Genomic DNA, 17,561 nt, shown 5'->3' with positions numbered 1-17,561 from the left:
GGGTAAGGAAAGGGTGAATCAAACACCCAAAAACCCCGCCCATATGACCGCAAACCTGTCCCGCCAAATTCAGGTGACAGGTTCCCTTTAATACTACGCAATCGCCCACTCCATGAGTGGTAGGTTGTGACTGGTTGTCTCATCAGTGTTTTGCACATGTGTTGCCTCCACCTTTTTATTGAGGGGGTTTGCTGAATGCTGATAGTGCATTTGTTTCTGTGACCTGGGCAGATAACTACTGTTGCCCTTTTTGTGCTATGTTAACCTTAGAATTTTTTTTTTTTTTGGGGGGGGAATAGTAATTCCTTTTTTGTGGTTTTGCTTTTATTTTAGATTTTTCATAACTGGCACATTTGAATCGCGATTAAAAAGTAGGTAACATTTTAATAATTATTTATTTTTCTCCTTTATATAGCATCATTAATTCCACAGAGCTTTATAAACATCAGCAGCACTGTCCCCATTGGGGCTCACAATCTAGATTCCCTATCAGTATTTCTTTTGGAGTGTGGGAGGAAACTGGAGAACCCGGAGGAAACCCACGCAAACACGGGGAAAACATACAAACTCCTTGCAGATGTTGTCTTTGGTGGGATTAATAGGGAACAAGCAACTATACAGCCATAGTACTAGACCCTTTCCTAAAAACGTGCTGACAGGTTCTCTTTAGGCTATGTTCTCACGATGTGGATTTGCTGCGGATCCGCAGCGGATTTTTCCACGCAGAAACGCTGCAGATTCGCACTGTGATGTACAGTACAATGTTATTCAATGGGATAAAAAAAAAAGCTGTGCGGAAAAATCAGTGCGGAATTGCTGCGGATTTCAAAGAAGTGCATGTCACTTCTTTTGTGCGGATCTGCAGTGTTTCTGCACCTCTCCATGATAAAAATCTGCAGTGGCAAAAACCGCAGAAAATCCACACAAAATCCGCATAAAAACCAAGGCAAATCCACGGCTACGGATTCTGCCAGGAGATGCGGATTTTGTGCAGAAAATTCTGCACCCCTTTTCCTACGTGTGCACATAGCCTTAAAGTGGGTTCACTGGGTAAGGACCCAGTCTTTTGTGCAAGTTGTGTAAACATCACACGGGTTACTTGTATAATTTCTTTAATTTTGTCTTCTGGTTGTGTGAACTCTTTCAAGTTTTCATTTTTTTTAATGAAGAATAAAAAAGTGACCAGTTTAAGAAAACTTTTTTTTTTTTTTTTTCAATTTTGAATTGATAAATTGCTTATCACTAGCTTATTCATTTTTTTTCCAATTTGTGAAATAGACCTGGAGCAGCCCCCAGACGCAGGACAGCGGGGTACTCGGATCCGGGTCTCTTGGTTCTGAGGATGTCACGGTGGCCCGACCCGGTCCGTGGTCCTGCTAAGGGGCACCCAATAAAAGGTGTAGGTGGTGGTGTAGGTCGCAGTAAATAACGAGGACACAGGGTTGCAGTCTCTTTACCTCTTTACTGAAGGCTTCGGCATCCGCAATCCAGAGCACTGCTAACAGGGCTGGCTGAGACCGGCCGGTCCGAAGGCACATCCAGAGTTCCCTTTGCAGGTGGAAATCAGTGCCTACCTACTAGCGCCTGGGTGTTGTAGTACTTCCCTGCTGAGCACCACGGGATAGTCCTCACAACTGTCGTGTATGTTTCTGTTCTTTCTCTCCGTCCCCCAGATGATATGGATAGGACGCACCCGTATGACGGGGTAGGCCTGGAGTTATTTTATAGGGACCCTAGAGACGCCCCTCTCCCACAATTGCCTCCGTTGTCTTCATTAGGTGATTAAGGTCGGGCAGCCAACCTAAAATTAACTGCCCTGCCGTTGGTTTGAAGTAATGCGTAGAGCCCAATACTTTCTCGGCATTCCGGCCACCGGCTACGCGCCTCAGTAGAATGTTGCCGATCTCGGGGCACAACTCCTACTGGTTCTATCGCCTTTGTGCTGTGATCTCGTTTCTCACTTCTCCACAATATACTTTGCTTCGTGTCCTTTCTTAAGATGCCGCCGCAATGAGGTGCAGGCACGGCTCCGTAACGATCTGTCCTTTCGCTAGGCCTCTGTCAGGATCCCACCCCTGACAGGGACCCCCTGAATCTTCCCAAGTAACGCTCTCCTCTCACTAGATGTTACCTGGGCAAAACCCAGTCAGCTTCTCCCTAACTTCCTATCCAACCCCCAGTTTTACCAGATTGTGAGGAGTGGCCTAATACATAGAACCCTTTGCTCCCCCTGGTCGCCTGAGTGTGAAGTGTAATGTGTGACTGTGATACCTGGTCAGGTGAACTCCTTTAGTGCCATCAGACGTACCATCACTCCACTTAGTGGCGGAGCAACAGTACTGCAACGACCAGGACTCTGGGGCGCTGCAGACCCATGGGTAATCTAAATGTTATTTCTAAATTTTTGTATCCGTAGGGTATGAAGAGCTCTGCACGGTCTATAAATGTACAGAACAAGCAAGGAAACCATGGGACAGAGAGGGCGAAAGCTATTCCAACTATTGCCTTCGGGATGAGAACGTCTAGGTCAACTAATTCACTTGCATTTGAGTCCCGGCTAAGTAAGGTAAGAAGAACGATGGAATATTGTATATATACTAATCAGATCTTCCACATATTACATTATCCCTAGCAGTTGAAAATTGCTGAAATATTTTAGTGACGTCTTATAACAGTGGAATTTTCCCTTACTTATTTCAGGTGTTGTTTCATAGCTTACTCAGAGGACTTCTGCCATCTTACTTAGGCCAGTCTCACACGTCCAGATAAGTACCAGAAAAATTGGTACCAGAGTTATCCGTGTCCGTGTGTCCGTGTGCTCACGTGGCACATCAGTGTGGCACACGTGCGGCAGCCGTGTGCCGATTGAGTACCACGCGGACCGTGCAGGAGACAGCGCTACAGTAAGCGCTGTCCCCTGCTTTGGGTGCTGAAGCCGGAATTCATTCCTTCTTCCCAGCAGCGTTCGCTGGAGAGAAGGAATGAAAAGTCATTGTTTTTTTTGTTTTTTTTGTGGTTAAAATAAAGTTCCCGGTAACCTCCCCCCTCCCACCCCCTGTGCGCCCGCCTGCTGGAAATAAAATACTCACCCAGCTCCCTCGATGCTTCCTCTCAGCGTCGCAGCTTGTCCTGTGTTAGCGGTCACGTGGTGCCGCTCATTACAGGGATGAATATGCGGCTCCACCTCTCATAGGAGAAACGCTGCGTTGTATTTTCCGCAGCATGTCAATTCTTTGTGTGGATTCCGCAGCGGTTTACACCTTCTCCACAATAGGAATCTGTAGGTGTAAAACCGCAGGTGGAATCCGCACAAAATCTGCATGAATTCCGAGGTAAATCCGCCGATAAAACGCAGTGCATTTTACCTGCGGATTTTACAAAAAAGGTGTGGAAAAATCCGCACCCTATTCCGCAACGTGGGCACATATCCTCATAGGTTGCTGCAAAAACAAGGGTCACTAACAATGCAGATCTCCATACACCTAGTGATCAGACTAGTGCAGAGGAATAAAACAGTGGATGACCAGATCAGATGTGGTGAGTGGTCAGCTAAATCTTCCAATGGCTTTGATTTGTCCACACACATAATATTTGGAATTATTCGATGTGATAGATCCGCTAGCTTAGCGGAAGGTGTGGGCCACACAGTCTGACAGATTTATTATCATTTGCACCAGAAATTCTACCCCAGTGCATTGGCTGGCCCACATTTGATATTCTAGTGCATGCACAGCACTGGTGTATAAAAAAAAAAAGGTTGCTCTAAGTAAATTCCCCCCCACTGTTCTCTGAGCTCCTACATCTCATCCTGAAATCAGCAACAGAAAAACTGTGACGGTTTTAATCAACACAATGACTGCATTATAACGGATCTGGACTTCGGTCCTTTTTCAGAGAAACTTGGTAAATTGCATAAGGGCCTGTGCACATGTTGCAGATTTGTTGCAAAACCTAAAGAGTTTCCTAGGGCCAGAAAGATTCCTGAAATCTCAACCACAAGTTGCTTAATTTTCCTTGCAGACTTGTGGCAAATTTAAAGGGAACCTGTCACCAGAAATAAAGCGATTTAGTCTGCAGGTTACTACCGTAGCGTTATTATGCTGTCCAGTGCCTGCACGCAGCAGGGAGAAAATGATCTTTATTCTCCCTGCCAGCATTCGGTATTCAGTTATAGGCTATGTTCACACATTCAGTATTTGGTGAATTTTTTTACCTCAGTATTTGTAAGCCAAACCTAGGAGTGGGTGATAAATACAGAAGTGGTGACTTGTTTTTATTAGGGTATGTGTCCATGTTCAGGATGGCCGGCGGTTTGGACGGAGTGGCACACCCGCTCCGCCCCTTCTGTAGACGCGATGATGCCGGATGTGTTCATTGCACACATCCGGCATCATCGCACCCCACACATAGGGCCCTGTGTTTTACCTTGCGGCAGCGCAGTGTCGCCGCAAGGTAAACGGATATGCTGCGATCTAAAAAGACGCGCCGCATGTCCGGAATCGCAGGGCCGCCGGGTGCGTGTTACCACGCATAGTGGAGACGGGATTTCATAAAATCCCCTCCACTATGCTGTAACATCTGGACGCTGCGTGTTTCCTGAACGTGGACACGTACCCTTATACTTTTCCTCTGATTGTTCCACTCCTGGTTTTGTCTTACAAATACTGAGGTAAAATATTGACCAAATAGTGAATTATGAATGTGGATATAGGGGTGGCACTGTTCAGTCACCCCTCTGAGTATAGAGATCGGCTGCTGTAAGTGCACCCCCAGCCCTGACTAACAGCCAGCTGCCATGTAGAGGGTGTGTCAGTCAGGGCCGGGGGAGCGGTTACAGCGGCTGCTCTGTATACTCAGAGCGGTGACTGAACGGTGCCGCCCCTATAACTGAATACCGAATGTTGGCAGAAAGAATAAAGATCATTTTCTCCTTGCTGTGTGCAGGCGCTGGACAGCATCATAACGCTGTTGGGGCTCTTTCCCACTTGCGATCCATTCAGATGAGTGCATTCCGATACAAAATCATATTACACTCGCCCCAATGTTTCTCTATGGTGCATCGCACATCTGCGATTGTTTTTGCATTCATCCATATAAGTCTATGGGTGCGTTTGACCCATTGCACTGCACTCGGATATCACCCGAGTGCAGTGCGATACTTGCTGACGCCGGCAGCAGAGGAAATGGAGAAATTACTTTCTACGTCTCCTCCACAGCTGTGCTCAGATTCTCTGATGTAAGAGGATGGGATCACGAAGCACTGACATTCAGATCATGCTCATAGCAGATCTGGAGCCTAGTGTCATTAGAACATCGCATCCCATGCTCTCACATGAGAGAATCATCTTAAGCTATGAGCTAATGGGAACCCGGCCTTAACCTGCAGATTAACCACATATCTGCAGGTTAGCAGCGTTATTTATGGTGACAGGTTCCATTTAAATCTGCAGCATGTCAATTCTTTCAGCATTTTTTTCATCAATAGAAACAAAAAAAAACCCGCAAAAACCTTAATGTCTTGGTATCCTCACAAGAACATGGATGTTAGTATAAGTTTAATTAATGAAGTGTTGGGTGATTTCACATTGCGTTTAGAGACATGACTGGTGGCACCGTCGGGGCATACGTCTGAACCTCCCGCAAATCATAATTTGGATGTATGTGCCTACTGGGCCATAGAATAAAATGGTGCCGGCAGAGCGAAAGTGCTGTTACTCAGCTGTTTTTACATTTGCAATTGTGTATTTTTTTATTTTTTTTTTCATGAGCTTGTATAACCTTAGTTCAAGTCTGCTCTTTGTTCAGAAGTCTCTTTTTTTTTGTCTGAAAAAAAAACTTTTCCCTAAATAATTTGATCAATTCCTTTTTCCAAAAATATTTTATGGTTTCACATAAGTCGATGTTGCATTGGTGGCCTAACGCCTTGTACTGTTCATGCTTGCAAGGTGGAAGTGTAACACCCCAGGTAACCGGTTGTTACAGTGATGTTGCCTTCCTTTCGGGGAGGGTGATATCATGCTTGGAGGCAAGGAGGATTCTCTTTAGCAGGTAAGCACTTAAATACAACATGTTCTGAATCCAGGCCAGAAGGGGGAGCTCTGAACCCGGATTCAGGGGAGCTTCCCTAAGCTATAGGCATACTGGTCTGGAGGAGGAGCGAGTTAGTCTGTTGGAGGGAGAGATAGGAGAAGGACATCTGGAACAGACAGTGGGGCCGAGAAGCCACATGGGAGCTGCAGCCCCTGGAAAAGGAAGAGAGAACCTGAAGGATTGTATTGTAGTGGAGCTAAAGAGGAAAGGAGCACAGTGGAGGAGAAGGGGGCTCAGAGGGGAACGGCGACAGGACACCCTCAGACCCAGAGCGCTGAAACCGGGAGCCCGAGGTCATGTTGTTCTCCAGGACACGCGACAGAAACGGAGGGACATATATATATGTATGTTAATTGCCCACACCAAGTCTGAGGTGAAGTAGCAACCTGAGAGCCCGGGTCATGATAGAGACCCTATAAAACGGCTCACACTGCCCACAGTGCAGACATCTGTCTTAGGACAGGAGAGAGAGGGTACCTTGCCAGCAAGCTACAAGCAGCAGGGACCTCGCAAGCTAGCGCAAATAGGAAAGGCTTACGGACCTCAACCGGGAGAGGGATCCCCTATTGCCTCCAAGCCGGCCGGACCACAGCTACCCCTGCACTTGGTACCCTGGACTGAGGCTGACTGCTACCATCAGTAAACCAGGTAAAAACTGCAAACCTGTGTCCTGGTTCTTTAGTATACCATCCACCACACTATCTGTGCCATACACCTTGGGAGCCCTGGGGACTCCGCTTCACCTGTGGGAAGCGTCACCATCTAGCTGCAGTAGCATCACCCCAGAGGACCCCTTTAAGCAACATCGGTCCTTACTGACTGAAAACCACAGGTGGCGTCACAAACTTATACAAACTTTATTCACCAAATCCCTTTAACCCCTTCCCGACCCATGACGCCACGTAGGCGTCATGAAAACCCGTGCCAATCCGACCTGTGACGCCTATGTGGCGTCATGGAATGATCGCGTCCCTGCAGATCGGGTGAAGGGGTTAACTCCGATTTCACCCGATCTGCAGAGACAGGGGGAGTGGTGCTTCAGCCCAGGGGGGGTGCAATATCATCGGCCATGGCTGGAAACACTAATGTGACCCCCCCCACCCCACCGATCGCCCCCCCAAGCGACCGATCTGTGCTCCGCTCCCCTCAGTCCTGTGCTCCGCTCCCCCTGTGCTGCTATGCCACCCCCCTGTGCTCCGACGCCCCCCCGTGCCCCGATCTCCCCCCCCCTTATACTCACCGAGGCTCCCGGTGTCCGTCCGCCTCCTCGCTGGGCGCCGCCATCTTCCAAAATGGCGGGCGCATGCTCAGTGCGCCCGCCGAATCTGCCAGTCGGCAGATTCGTTAAAAGTACATTTTGATCGCTGTGATAGGTTCTATCACAGCGATCAAAATTAAAAAATAAATAAATAAACCCCCCCCTTTATCACCCCCATAGGTAGGGAAAATAATAAAATAAAGAAAATATATATATTTTTTCTTTTTCTTTTTCCACTAGGGTTAGGGTTAGAACTAGGGTTAGGGTTACGGGTAGGGTTAGGGTTAGGGTTACGGGTAGGGTTAGGGTTACAGCTAGGGTTAGGGTTAGGGTTATGGCATGTGCGGATTTGGCTGCGGATCCGCAGCGGATTGGCCACGGATCCGCAGCGGATTGGCCGCGGATCCGCAGCGGATTGGCCGCTGTGAATTTGTAGCAGTTTTCCATCAGGTTTACAGTACCATGTACACCTATGGAAAACCAAATCCGCTGTGCCCATGGTGCGGAAAATTCCGTGCAGAAACGCTGCGTTGTATTTTCCGCAGCATGTCAATTCTTTGTGCGGATTCCGCAGCGTTTTACACCTGTTCCTCAATAGGAATCCGCAGGTGAAATCCGCACAAAAAAACACTGGAAATCTGCTGTAAATCCGCAGGTAAAATGCAGTGCCTTTTACCTGCAGATTTTTCAAAAATCGTGCGGAAAAATCTTACACGAATCCGCAACGTGGGCACATACCCTTAGGGTTAGGGTTGGAATTAGGGCTAGGGTTGGAAATAGGGTTAAGAATAGGCTTGTGGTTAGGGTTACGGATAGGGTTAGGGGTGTGTTGGGGTTACAGTTGTGGTTAGGGTTGGGATTAGGGTTAGGGTTGGGATTAGGGTTAGGATTAGGGTTGGAATTAGGGTTACGGGTGTGTTGGGGTTAGGGTTGTGGTTAGGGGTGTGTTGGGGTTAGGGTTGGGATTAGGGTTATGGCTACAGTTGGGATTAGGATTAGGGGTGTGTTGGGGTTAGTGTTGAAGTTAGAATTGAGGGGTTTCCACTGTTTAGGCACATCAGGGGCTCTGCAAACGCAACATGGCGCCACCATTGATTCCAGCCAATCTTGCATTCAAAAAGTCAAATGGTGCTCCCTCCCTTCCAAGCCCCGACATGCGCCCAAACAGTGGTTTACCCCCACATTTGGGGTACCAGCGTACTCAGGACAAACTGGGCAACAACTGTTGGGGTCCAATTTCTCCTGTTACCCTTGCAAAAATAAAAAATTACTTGCTAAGACATAATTTTTGAGGAAAGAACAATTATTTTTTATTTTCATGGCTCTGCGTTATAAACTTCTGTGAAGCACTTGGGGGTTGAAAGTGCTCACCACACATCTAGATAAGTTCCTTCGGGGGTCTAGTTTCCAAAATGGGGTCACTTGTGGGGTGTTTCTACTGTTTAGGCACATCAGGGGCTCTGCAAATGCAACGTGACGCCCGCAGACCATTCCATCAAAGTCTGCATTTCAAATGTCACTACTTCCCTTCCGAGCCCTGACGTGCGCCCAAACAGTGGTTTACCCCCACATATGGGGTATCACTGTACTCACAACAAACTGGGCAACAAACATTGGGGCCCAATTTCTCCTGTTACCCTTGTGAAAATAAAAAATTGCTTGCTAAAACATATTTTTTGAGGAAAGAAAAATGATTTTTTATTTTCACGGCTCTGCGTTGTAAACTTCTGTGAAGCACTTGGGGGTTGAACGTGCTCATCACACATCTAGATAAGTTCCTTGGGGGGTCTAGTTTCCAAAATGGGGTCACTTGTGGGGTGTTTCTACTGTTTAGGCACATCAGGGGCTCTGCAAATGCAATGTGACGCCCGCAGACCATTCCATCAAAGTCTGCATTTCAAATGTCACTACTTCCCTTCCGAGCCCTGACGTGTGCCCAAACAGTGGTTTACCCCCACATATGGGGTATCAGCGTACTCACAACAAACTGGGCAACAAATATTGGGGTCCAATTTCTCCTGTTACCCTTGAGAAAATAAAAAATTGCTTGCTAAAACATCTTTTTTGAGGAAAGAAAAATGATTTTTTATTTTCACGGCTCTGCGTTGTAAACTTCTGTGAAGCACTTGGGGGTTGAACGTGCTCACCACACATCTAGATAAGTTCCTTGGGGGTCTAGTTTCCAAAATGGGGTCACTTGTGGGGGGTTTCTACTGTTTAGGCATATCAGGGGCTCTGCAAACGTAACATGATGCCCGCAGACCATTCCATCAAAGTCTGCATTCCAAAACGTCACTACTTCCCTTCCGAGCCCCGGCATGTGCCCAAACAGTGGTTTACCCCCACATATGGGGTATCAGCGTACTCAGGAGAAACTGGACAACAACTTTTGGGGTCCAGTTTCTCCTGTTACCTTTGGGAAAATAAAAAATTGTGGGCTAAAAAATCATTTTTGAGAAAAGAAAAATTATTTTTTATTTTCACGGCTCTGCGTTATAAACTTCTGCGAAGCACTTGGGGGTTCAAAGTGCTCACCACACATCTAGATTAGTTCCTTGGGAGGTCTAGTTTCCAAAATGGGGTCACTTGTGCGGGAGCTCCAATGTTTAGGCACACAGGGGCTCTCCAAACGCGACATGGTGTCCGCTAATGATTGGAGCTAATTTTCCATTCAAAAAGCCAAATGGCGTGCCTTCCCTTCCGAGCCCTGCCGTGCGCCCAAACAGTGGTTTACCCCCACATATGGGGTATCATCGTACTCAAGACAAACTGGACAACAACATTTGGGGTCCAATTTCTCCTATTACCCTTGGGAAAATAAAAAATTCTGGGCTAAAAATCATTTTTGAGGAAAGAAAAATTATTTTTTATTTTCACGGCTCTGCGTTATAAACTTCTGTGAAGCACCTGGGGGTTATAAGTGCTCACTATGCATCTAGATAAGTTCCTTTGGGGGTCTAGTTTCCAAAATGGGGTAACTTGTAGGGGAGCTCCAATGTTTAGGCACACAGGGGCTCTCCAAACGCGACATGGTGTCCGCTAACGATTGGAGCTAATTTTCCATTCAAAAAGTCAAATGGCACGCCTCCCCTTCCGAGCCTTGCCGTGCACCCAAACAGTGGTTTACCCCCACATATAAGGTATCAACGTACTCAGGAGAAATTGCCCAACAAATTTTAGGATCCATTTTATCCTGTTGACCATGTGAAAATGAAAAAATTAAGGCTAAAAGAAATTTTGTGTGAAAAAAAAGTACTTTTTAATTTTTACGGATCAATTTGTGAAGCACCTGAGAGTTTAAAGTGCTCACTATGCTTCTAGATAAGTTCCTTGGGGGGTCTAGTTTCCAAAATGGGGTCACTTGTGGGAGCGCTCCAATGTTTAGGCACACAGGGGCTCTCCAAACGTGACATGGTGTCTGCTAGCGATGGAGATAATTTTTCATTCAAAAAGTCAAATGGCGCTCCTTCCCTTCCGAGCCTTACCATGTGCCCAAACAGTGGTTTACCCCCACATGTGAGGTATCGGTGTACTCAGGAGAAATTGTCCAACAAATTTTAGGATCCATTTTATCCTGTTGCCCATGTGAAAATGAAAAAATTGAGGCTAAAATAATTTTTTTGTGAAAAAAAAGTACTGTTTCATTTTTACGGATCAATTTGTGAAGCACCTGGGGGTATAAGTGCTCACTATGCTTCTAGATAAGTTCCTTGGGGGGTCTAGTTTCCAAAATGGGGTCAGTTGTGGGGGAGCTCCAATGTTTAGGCACACGGGGGCTCTCCAAACGCGACATGGTGTCCGCTAAAGATTGGAGCCAATTTTTCATTGAAAAAGTCAAATGGCGCTCCTTCCCTTCCGAGCCCTGCCGTGCGCCCAAACAGTGGATTACCCCCACATATGAGGTATCAGCGTACTCAGGACAAATTGGACAACAACGTTCGTGGTCCAGTTTCTCCTTTTACCCTTGGGAAAATAAAAAAAATTTCGCTAAAAGATCATTTTTGTGACTAAAAAGTTAAATGTTCATTTTTTCCTTCCATGTTGCTTCTGCTGCTGTGAAACACCCGAAGGGTTAATAAACTTCTTGAATGTGGTTTTGAGCACCTTGAGGGGTGCAGTTTTTAGAATGGTGTCACTTTTGGGTATTTTCAGCCATATAGAACCCTCAAACTGACTTCAAATGTGAGGTGGTCCCTAAAAAAAATGGTTTTGTAAATTTTGTTGTAAAAATGAGAAATCATTGGTCAAATTTTAACCCTTATAACTTCCTAGCAAAAAAAATAATTGTTTCCAAAATTCAGCTGATGTAAAGTAGACATGTGGGAAATGTTATTTATTAACTATTTTGTGTCACATAACTCTCTGGTTTAACAGAATAAAAATTCAAAATGTGAAAATTGCAAAATTTTCAAAATTTTTGCCAAATTTCCGTTTTTTTCACAAATAAACTCAGAAATTATCGACCTAAATTTACCACTAACATGATGCCCAATATGTCACGAAAAAACAATCTCAGAATCGCTAGGATCCGTTGAAGTGTTCCTGAGTTATTACCTCATAAAGGGACACTGGTCAGAATTGCAAAAAACGGCAAGGTCATTAAGGCCAAAATAGGCTGGGTCATGAAGGGGTTAAAGACCTTCCCTTTTACATGGGTGCCCAGGGCCACGGGCCTAGTCGCCGCCACCGTGACATCCCCCTGTGAGTACCGGACCTGCTACCGAGTACCCCACGGCCCTGGCGGGCAACTCAGAAGCAAAGCTGAAGTTTGGGATCCAGAAAAAGGAATCAAGTAAAGCAGCCAAACCTGCATTTTGGCAGAAACCTTTTTACTGCCAAGAGATCAGGTTTTAGCTGCAGGAAAAATGCAACAAATGACAAAGACTAATCAGTGGAGAAAAATCTGCAAAAACGTGACAAAAATGCACCGATTTTGCTCAGTGTTTTTCCTACCAAGATATGCAGAAATTTCTGCTGCAAACACTTCACCTGCACACAACCCTAAGGTCGCAGTCAGTGGCTGTATAACACGGATGATGATCGTATCGCAGTGGACTGACTGTCCAGCGGCTCTCCTGATCAGAAAGTGACAGCATGTATTTATAACCACGTTCTTGTCAGGAGAGCCGACGGCCAGTCCATGCACTGCGATGCGATCATCGTCTTTGTTATATGGCCGCCTGACTGTGCCCTAAGGGTGCTTGGAAACTGCAGTCAGGAATAGCAGACTACTGAGTCATTGATCGTTGTAGAGATCTTAAAGGGGCCGCCCAAATCACAGAGCAAACATGAAGAGCCAGCCGAGGACCATCGGAAGAGACAAGATTTCACAATATGATTATATATTTGGATCTATAACATTTATTAGAATGATTATAGAAACAAGGATGTTCTGAAGCATTTGGAAACTATTAATCATTAAACCACTTTCTTCACTATACCTAAGGCTACTTTCACACTAGCGTTAACTGCAATCCGTCACAATGCGTCGTTTCGCAGAAAAAACGCATCCTGCAAAAGTGCTTGCAGGATGTGTTTTTCCTCCATTGACTAACATTAGCGACGCATTGCGACGGAATGCCACACGTCGCAACCGTCGCGCGACGGTTGCGCCGTGTTGTGGCGGACCGTCGGCTGCAAAAAACGTTACATGTAAAGTTTTTTGCGGCCGACGGTCCGCTTTTTCCGACCGCGCATGCACGGCCGGAACTCCGCCCCCACCTCCCCGCACCTCACAATGGGGCAGCGGATGCGCTGGAAAAATGCTTCCGCTGCCCCCGTTGTGCGGCGGAGACAACGCTAGCGTCGGTAACCTCGGCCCGACGCACTGCGACGGGCCGAGCCCGACGCTAGTGTGAAAGTAGCCTAATCCAAGTAGTAACGTTTCTCCTTGCGGAGAGTGACATGTTAAGCATGCCGAGATGAGGAGACTTAAAGCCGCAATGCTCCTCTGGGAAATATGCAAATTGCCTCTTCAGAGAGGAAGAGGACTAGAACTCTAGCGCCACCTACTGGAAGTAGTAATCCTAACAGTCAATGTTGACTCTCCGCAAAGAGAATTGTTACTACTTGGATCACGGTCAGACGCCTCTCAATCAGCCAACCAGATCTCACACTTTGCACTGACAAGGGGCAGTACCCCAAAACACAGTGTCTGCAAATTGAGATTCTGGTTTGGCTTTTATCCTAAGTCATGTGACAAGGCTCGTTAAAGGGTCAACATTGACTTTTAGGATTGCTACTTTCAGTAGGTGGCACTAGAGTTCTAGTCCTCTTCCTCTCTGAAGAGACTATTTCCACAAGACCTGAAAACGCTCTCTAAGGATCTCCTCAAATGGCTTAGCTGCAAAAAACGTAGAATCAGCCAGTGGAATTGATAGCAACCAAACAGAAATCCAGAGATTTGTTGAGATCAACCATAAGGTGATCATTAATGAATTTGAGAAGTTTTAAAAGGTACAAAAGACCTGAACTAATAAGCCAAGACTAAGGATGAGGGAACCTGAACTGTAATGTCCGGTACCGAACTCCGAACATGGATTTTTTTTTTACTGGAAGTCCGTTTAACTGTTTGGGATCGTTGCTGAGAAAAGTTTGTTGAAAGGCTGCAGCATAGCCAATCAGTAAGCTTTTAGAAGGTGGGTTCTTCTGGTACCAAATACTGGCAATAATATTGAAAAAAAGGTGAGTCTGCATGCCGACGATATGTTTGTCACCTTTAAGTGGGTGATGTAGAATCATCTTTTGGACCAATTAAGACAGTGGGCAAAATTTAGTCAATGGTCATGCCTCATAATTAACTGGGAAGAATCATCATTATTGCCTCTAGATCCTCTTCCCTCTTTGGAAATAATTGATCAATCCTGGATACAGATAGTGGATAAATTCCAATATCTTGGTGTAGTGGTCAATTTAAACCCAAAAACTATTACGGTTAATGTAAACTCCCTATCAGAGGGATTTAGATCCAAAATAAATACATGGTGTAGATTACCTCTGTTGGTAATAGGTAGAGTGAATCTCATTAAAATTATTTTAATGCCTCAATTGTTCTACCTGTTGCATAATTCGGTCTGCTAGATTCCACCACCTATTTTTCGCAAAATACAGACTATGTTCAGGGAACTAATATGGCGCCGGGATCAATTAACACCACTTCAGAGGGATAAATCAGAAGGGAGATTGGCAATAGCGGACCTGTGGATTTATTTCATGGCATCTATGATGCAACAGTTTCAAGGTTGGGAAAAGAGCGGGAGTATGGGCAAAAGAGGACATATTGTCTTACAAGGCAAAAATAGACCTCACCCTTATATGCATTGGAAGCGAACACTAGGTTTGCTGGTAGACAGGATGTAAGATGCCCAAACGAGATAGTCGTGGACGAGCTTCTGCTCCCAGTCGCTCTGGCATCCTACAGACAAGGTGTCTCAGTCCTGGTGTGCTGCTGTGTATGTGGTGATCCCACTTACTTGTGGCCAGCAGGCCTCTTCTGAGTCCAGGAATCCTTTTTATGGAACCAGGGCACCAAACAGTCCAGGAGACATGTGGTTCATAAAAACAAACTTTTACTGAGAGAATACCCGTCTGTACAATACTTACATGCAGGTATAAAGGATAAGTCCCAACGGGTTGTCATCTTTCCCACAGGTACCAGATACAAATTAATTGGTTCTCGGGATAGGTGGCATATCCCCCTTTCTGGCTTTTCTAGTCACAGGTTCTATCAATCACGCCAACTTATCGCATTACACTGGTTGAACGTCCAGTCAGTCACTAGGGGAATTAAGAAATAAACTGAATAGCATTATTTGGCTAGAAAAGGGAGAATACAGAAAGAGAAATGCAATGAAGAAAGTCAAAAACATCTGGGGACCTGGGTAGATGTCCCAGGTTTGACGTCTGACATGTTATTGAGAGACAGGGTGCTGCAGTTATTATTGCCCAGTATTGGGGTCTGAGCGCTATACCTAGACCAATAAATAGCACATTGGTAATCTTTTATTGGTGATATATTTATCCTGTCCAAAGAGTAGTTGGCACTGCCTTAATAAAGCTGCTTGTCTAGGAATTAGGATAGATATAGGACTCCGGTATGCTCACTCTGGTACACTCACTTAACTGTTTGCAGTTTTTTCAAGAAAAAATCATCATATGTTAAAAAATAAAATAAAATAAAACAATGGTCCTGGGACAATGAAAGCTGTGCTGTCATTAGTTGTAATATGAAAGTTCACGCTACTATTTTTTATTTTTTTTTTACTCAGCTTTTTATTATTTAACAAAGTATTACTCCATATTCCATTCATTATTGGTGTATTACACAAATCTCTGATACTCATACGGTGGTGAAATTGATGATGTTGTTAACTCCATTTTTTTTTATTTTTTATTTTTTTATAATTTTAGTTAAAAAGAGCAAGCAGTGATGACATGCTTACAAAGCCAGGGGGCAGCGCAGCCATCTCAACATCCAGGCTGAAGAAGACTATTACAACAGGAGGCATCTCAGAGCTGTCAGAGAGCAGATTCAGGACCGCTACAGGTACATCCTCATCGTTTTCAGTACTTTCAGATTACCAGATGCAGATTTTTTTTCTTTAACCTTTTATGCGTTCCAATCTAACTCTTGGTACTGTTGCAGGGATCTTTCAGATTTCCAGTAAGGACATGAGTTCAGATTTTTATTTTTTAAAGTAATTTTTTTTTTCATTGTTTTTCCATTTCTGCTGCCTAATTTTTGCACCAAATTTATTAAAATGGGCGCATATGGTTTGGTAAATTGGCACTAAATTGACTAGAGTACGTTTCTGCCATAAGTTACACTACTAAATTATGACGAAATATGTTGGCTGCACATCCATGCCCCCTCATTGGTGAGCTCTGCCTTTGGGCGTAAATCATGCGGCCCCAATGCAGAAGTTCTAACTTGGGGCCCCTTCCACTACTGCAAAAGCAGAAAAAAATGAATATTCGGACGATTCACAGAAGGGCAGATCTCACAACTTTGCAGCACTTACAAAGTAATTTTAATCGTATTGAAGACCATTAGTGTTCCCACACATTGATACTTTATGGTGGCTTTGAGAGGGGGGTATGATGGCAACAAAAGTGCCCCACAAACACACCATGGTACCCCAACAGTGAATGCCAACACAGTACTCTCCACACACAGTTTGATGACCCTACATTACCCCCCACCTCACAAAGTATGGTACCTCACTGTGCCCCCCAACATGGTGCCCGTATCCAGGATGCTGATACAGTTGAAAGTGCAATACCAGGCAAGGATAGAGGAGGCGGCTCCCCCAACTCACGGCCCCATAGCAGCCGTGTGGTCTGCCAATATTAGCGGTACACCACTGGCTCTGCCTATTTTCCAGAAAGTTGCCAATGCCAGTTGTTCACTGTTCCTTGCTGTAAGCCAAGGCAGCTTTGGAGAAGTGCAGGGGCATTGAAACAGGCGGAATCCAGGCACTGAAGCAAAGAACTAGCACGCGTGACCTCATTGTCTACGAAACCAGCCACCTCTGGTACACTGCAGAGGTGGCTGGTAACCTATGTATCAAGGGTTGCACTATAGAATTATAAATTCCCTCGTTCTTGAGAACATAAAGGGTTTTTAATGAAAGCTAAATACTTTTTTACAGTCACTGTAATGTTACCCATCTAACAAATTGTGAATAAAGCTCTAAAGACATGTGATATTTAGGGTTCCTGTTGGAAATTGGTGCCCATGTGAATGCATCTAAACTTATGGCTGATGGCCACGCACGGGGAGCTCATTATGGGCCATAGAGAATATTTACCACCCTTTATGGTGAACACATCGTGACACCACCACAGCTTGCTTTATGATTTTGCCAGACAAGCAGGCATAAAACACGGTAAGTCACAAAATTTGGGGGGAACTCAAGTTTGTGCGAAAAGTTTGCAACTTGTAACTTTTTCATGCCAAGTGTCGCACACCTCTGCCAAAAAAGTCAGGACACGGATTGGCCCCACAGCTAATCTAATTCAGGATCAGCTGCGGCGTGCCTTACGCCAGAAATCCTACTCCAGTCCCTGGAGTAAGATATGCGGTGAAGAGCACGGAGGGGAATTATATTTTTCAGTTGTGCATGATCCATAAAGAGGTGTTGCGTCTCCTAATCAATCAGGTGCCACTGACTCCACTATGCCCCCTCATCAAGACCAGCGTGGTTCAGCTTTT

At 45.3% G+C, this 17,561-nt stretch overlaps 1 protein-coding gene across 3 annotated transcripts in view; it reads left to right on the top strand.

Moving 5' to 3' along the window:
• Positions 1–17,561, top strand: part of SPECC1 (sperm antigen with calponin homology and coiled-coil domains 1) — a 543,118-nt gene that overhangs the window by 94,582 nt on the left and 430,975 nt on the right. For all 3 annotated transcript variants that reach the window (XM_077294264.1, XM_077294266.1, XM_077294267.1), the window contains exons 3-4: positions 2,417–2,566; positions 15,758–15,893. In XM_077294264.1, coding sequence (XP_077150379.1) covers positions 2,420–2,566; positions 15,758–15,893 — 283 coding nt within the window. In that variant the 5' untranslated portion in view covers positions 2,417–2,419. The remainder of the gene's footprint in view (positions 1–2,416; positions 2,567–15,757; positions 15,894–17,561) is intronic.

This window comes from Ranitomeya variabilis, chromosome 3 (assembly GCF_051348905.1).
Source record: "Ranitomeya variabilis isolate aRanVar5 chromosome 3, aRanVar5.hap1, whole genome shotgun sequence".
Lineage (NCBI taxonomy): Eukaryota > Metazoa > Chordata > Amphibia > Anura > Dendrobatidae > Ranitomeya > Ranitomeya variabilis.
This window is presented reverse-complemented; position numbering and strand designations above follow the sequence as displayed.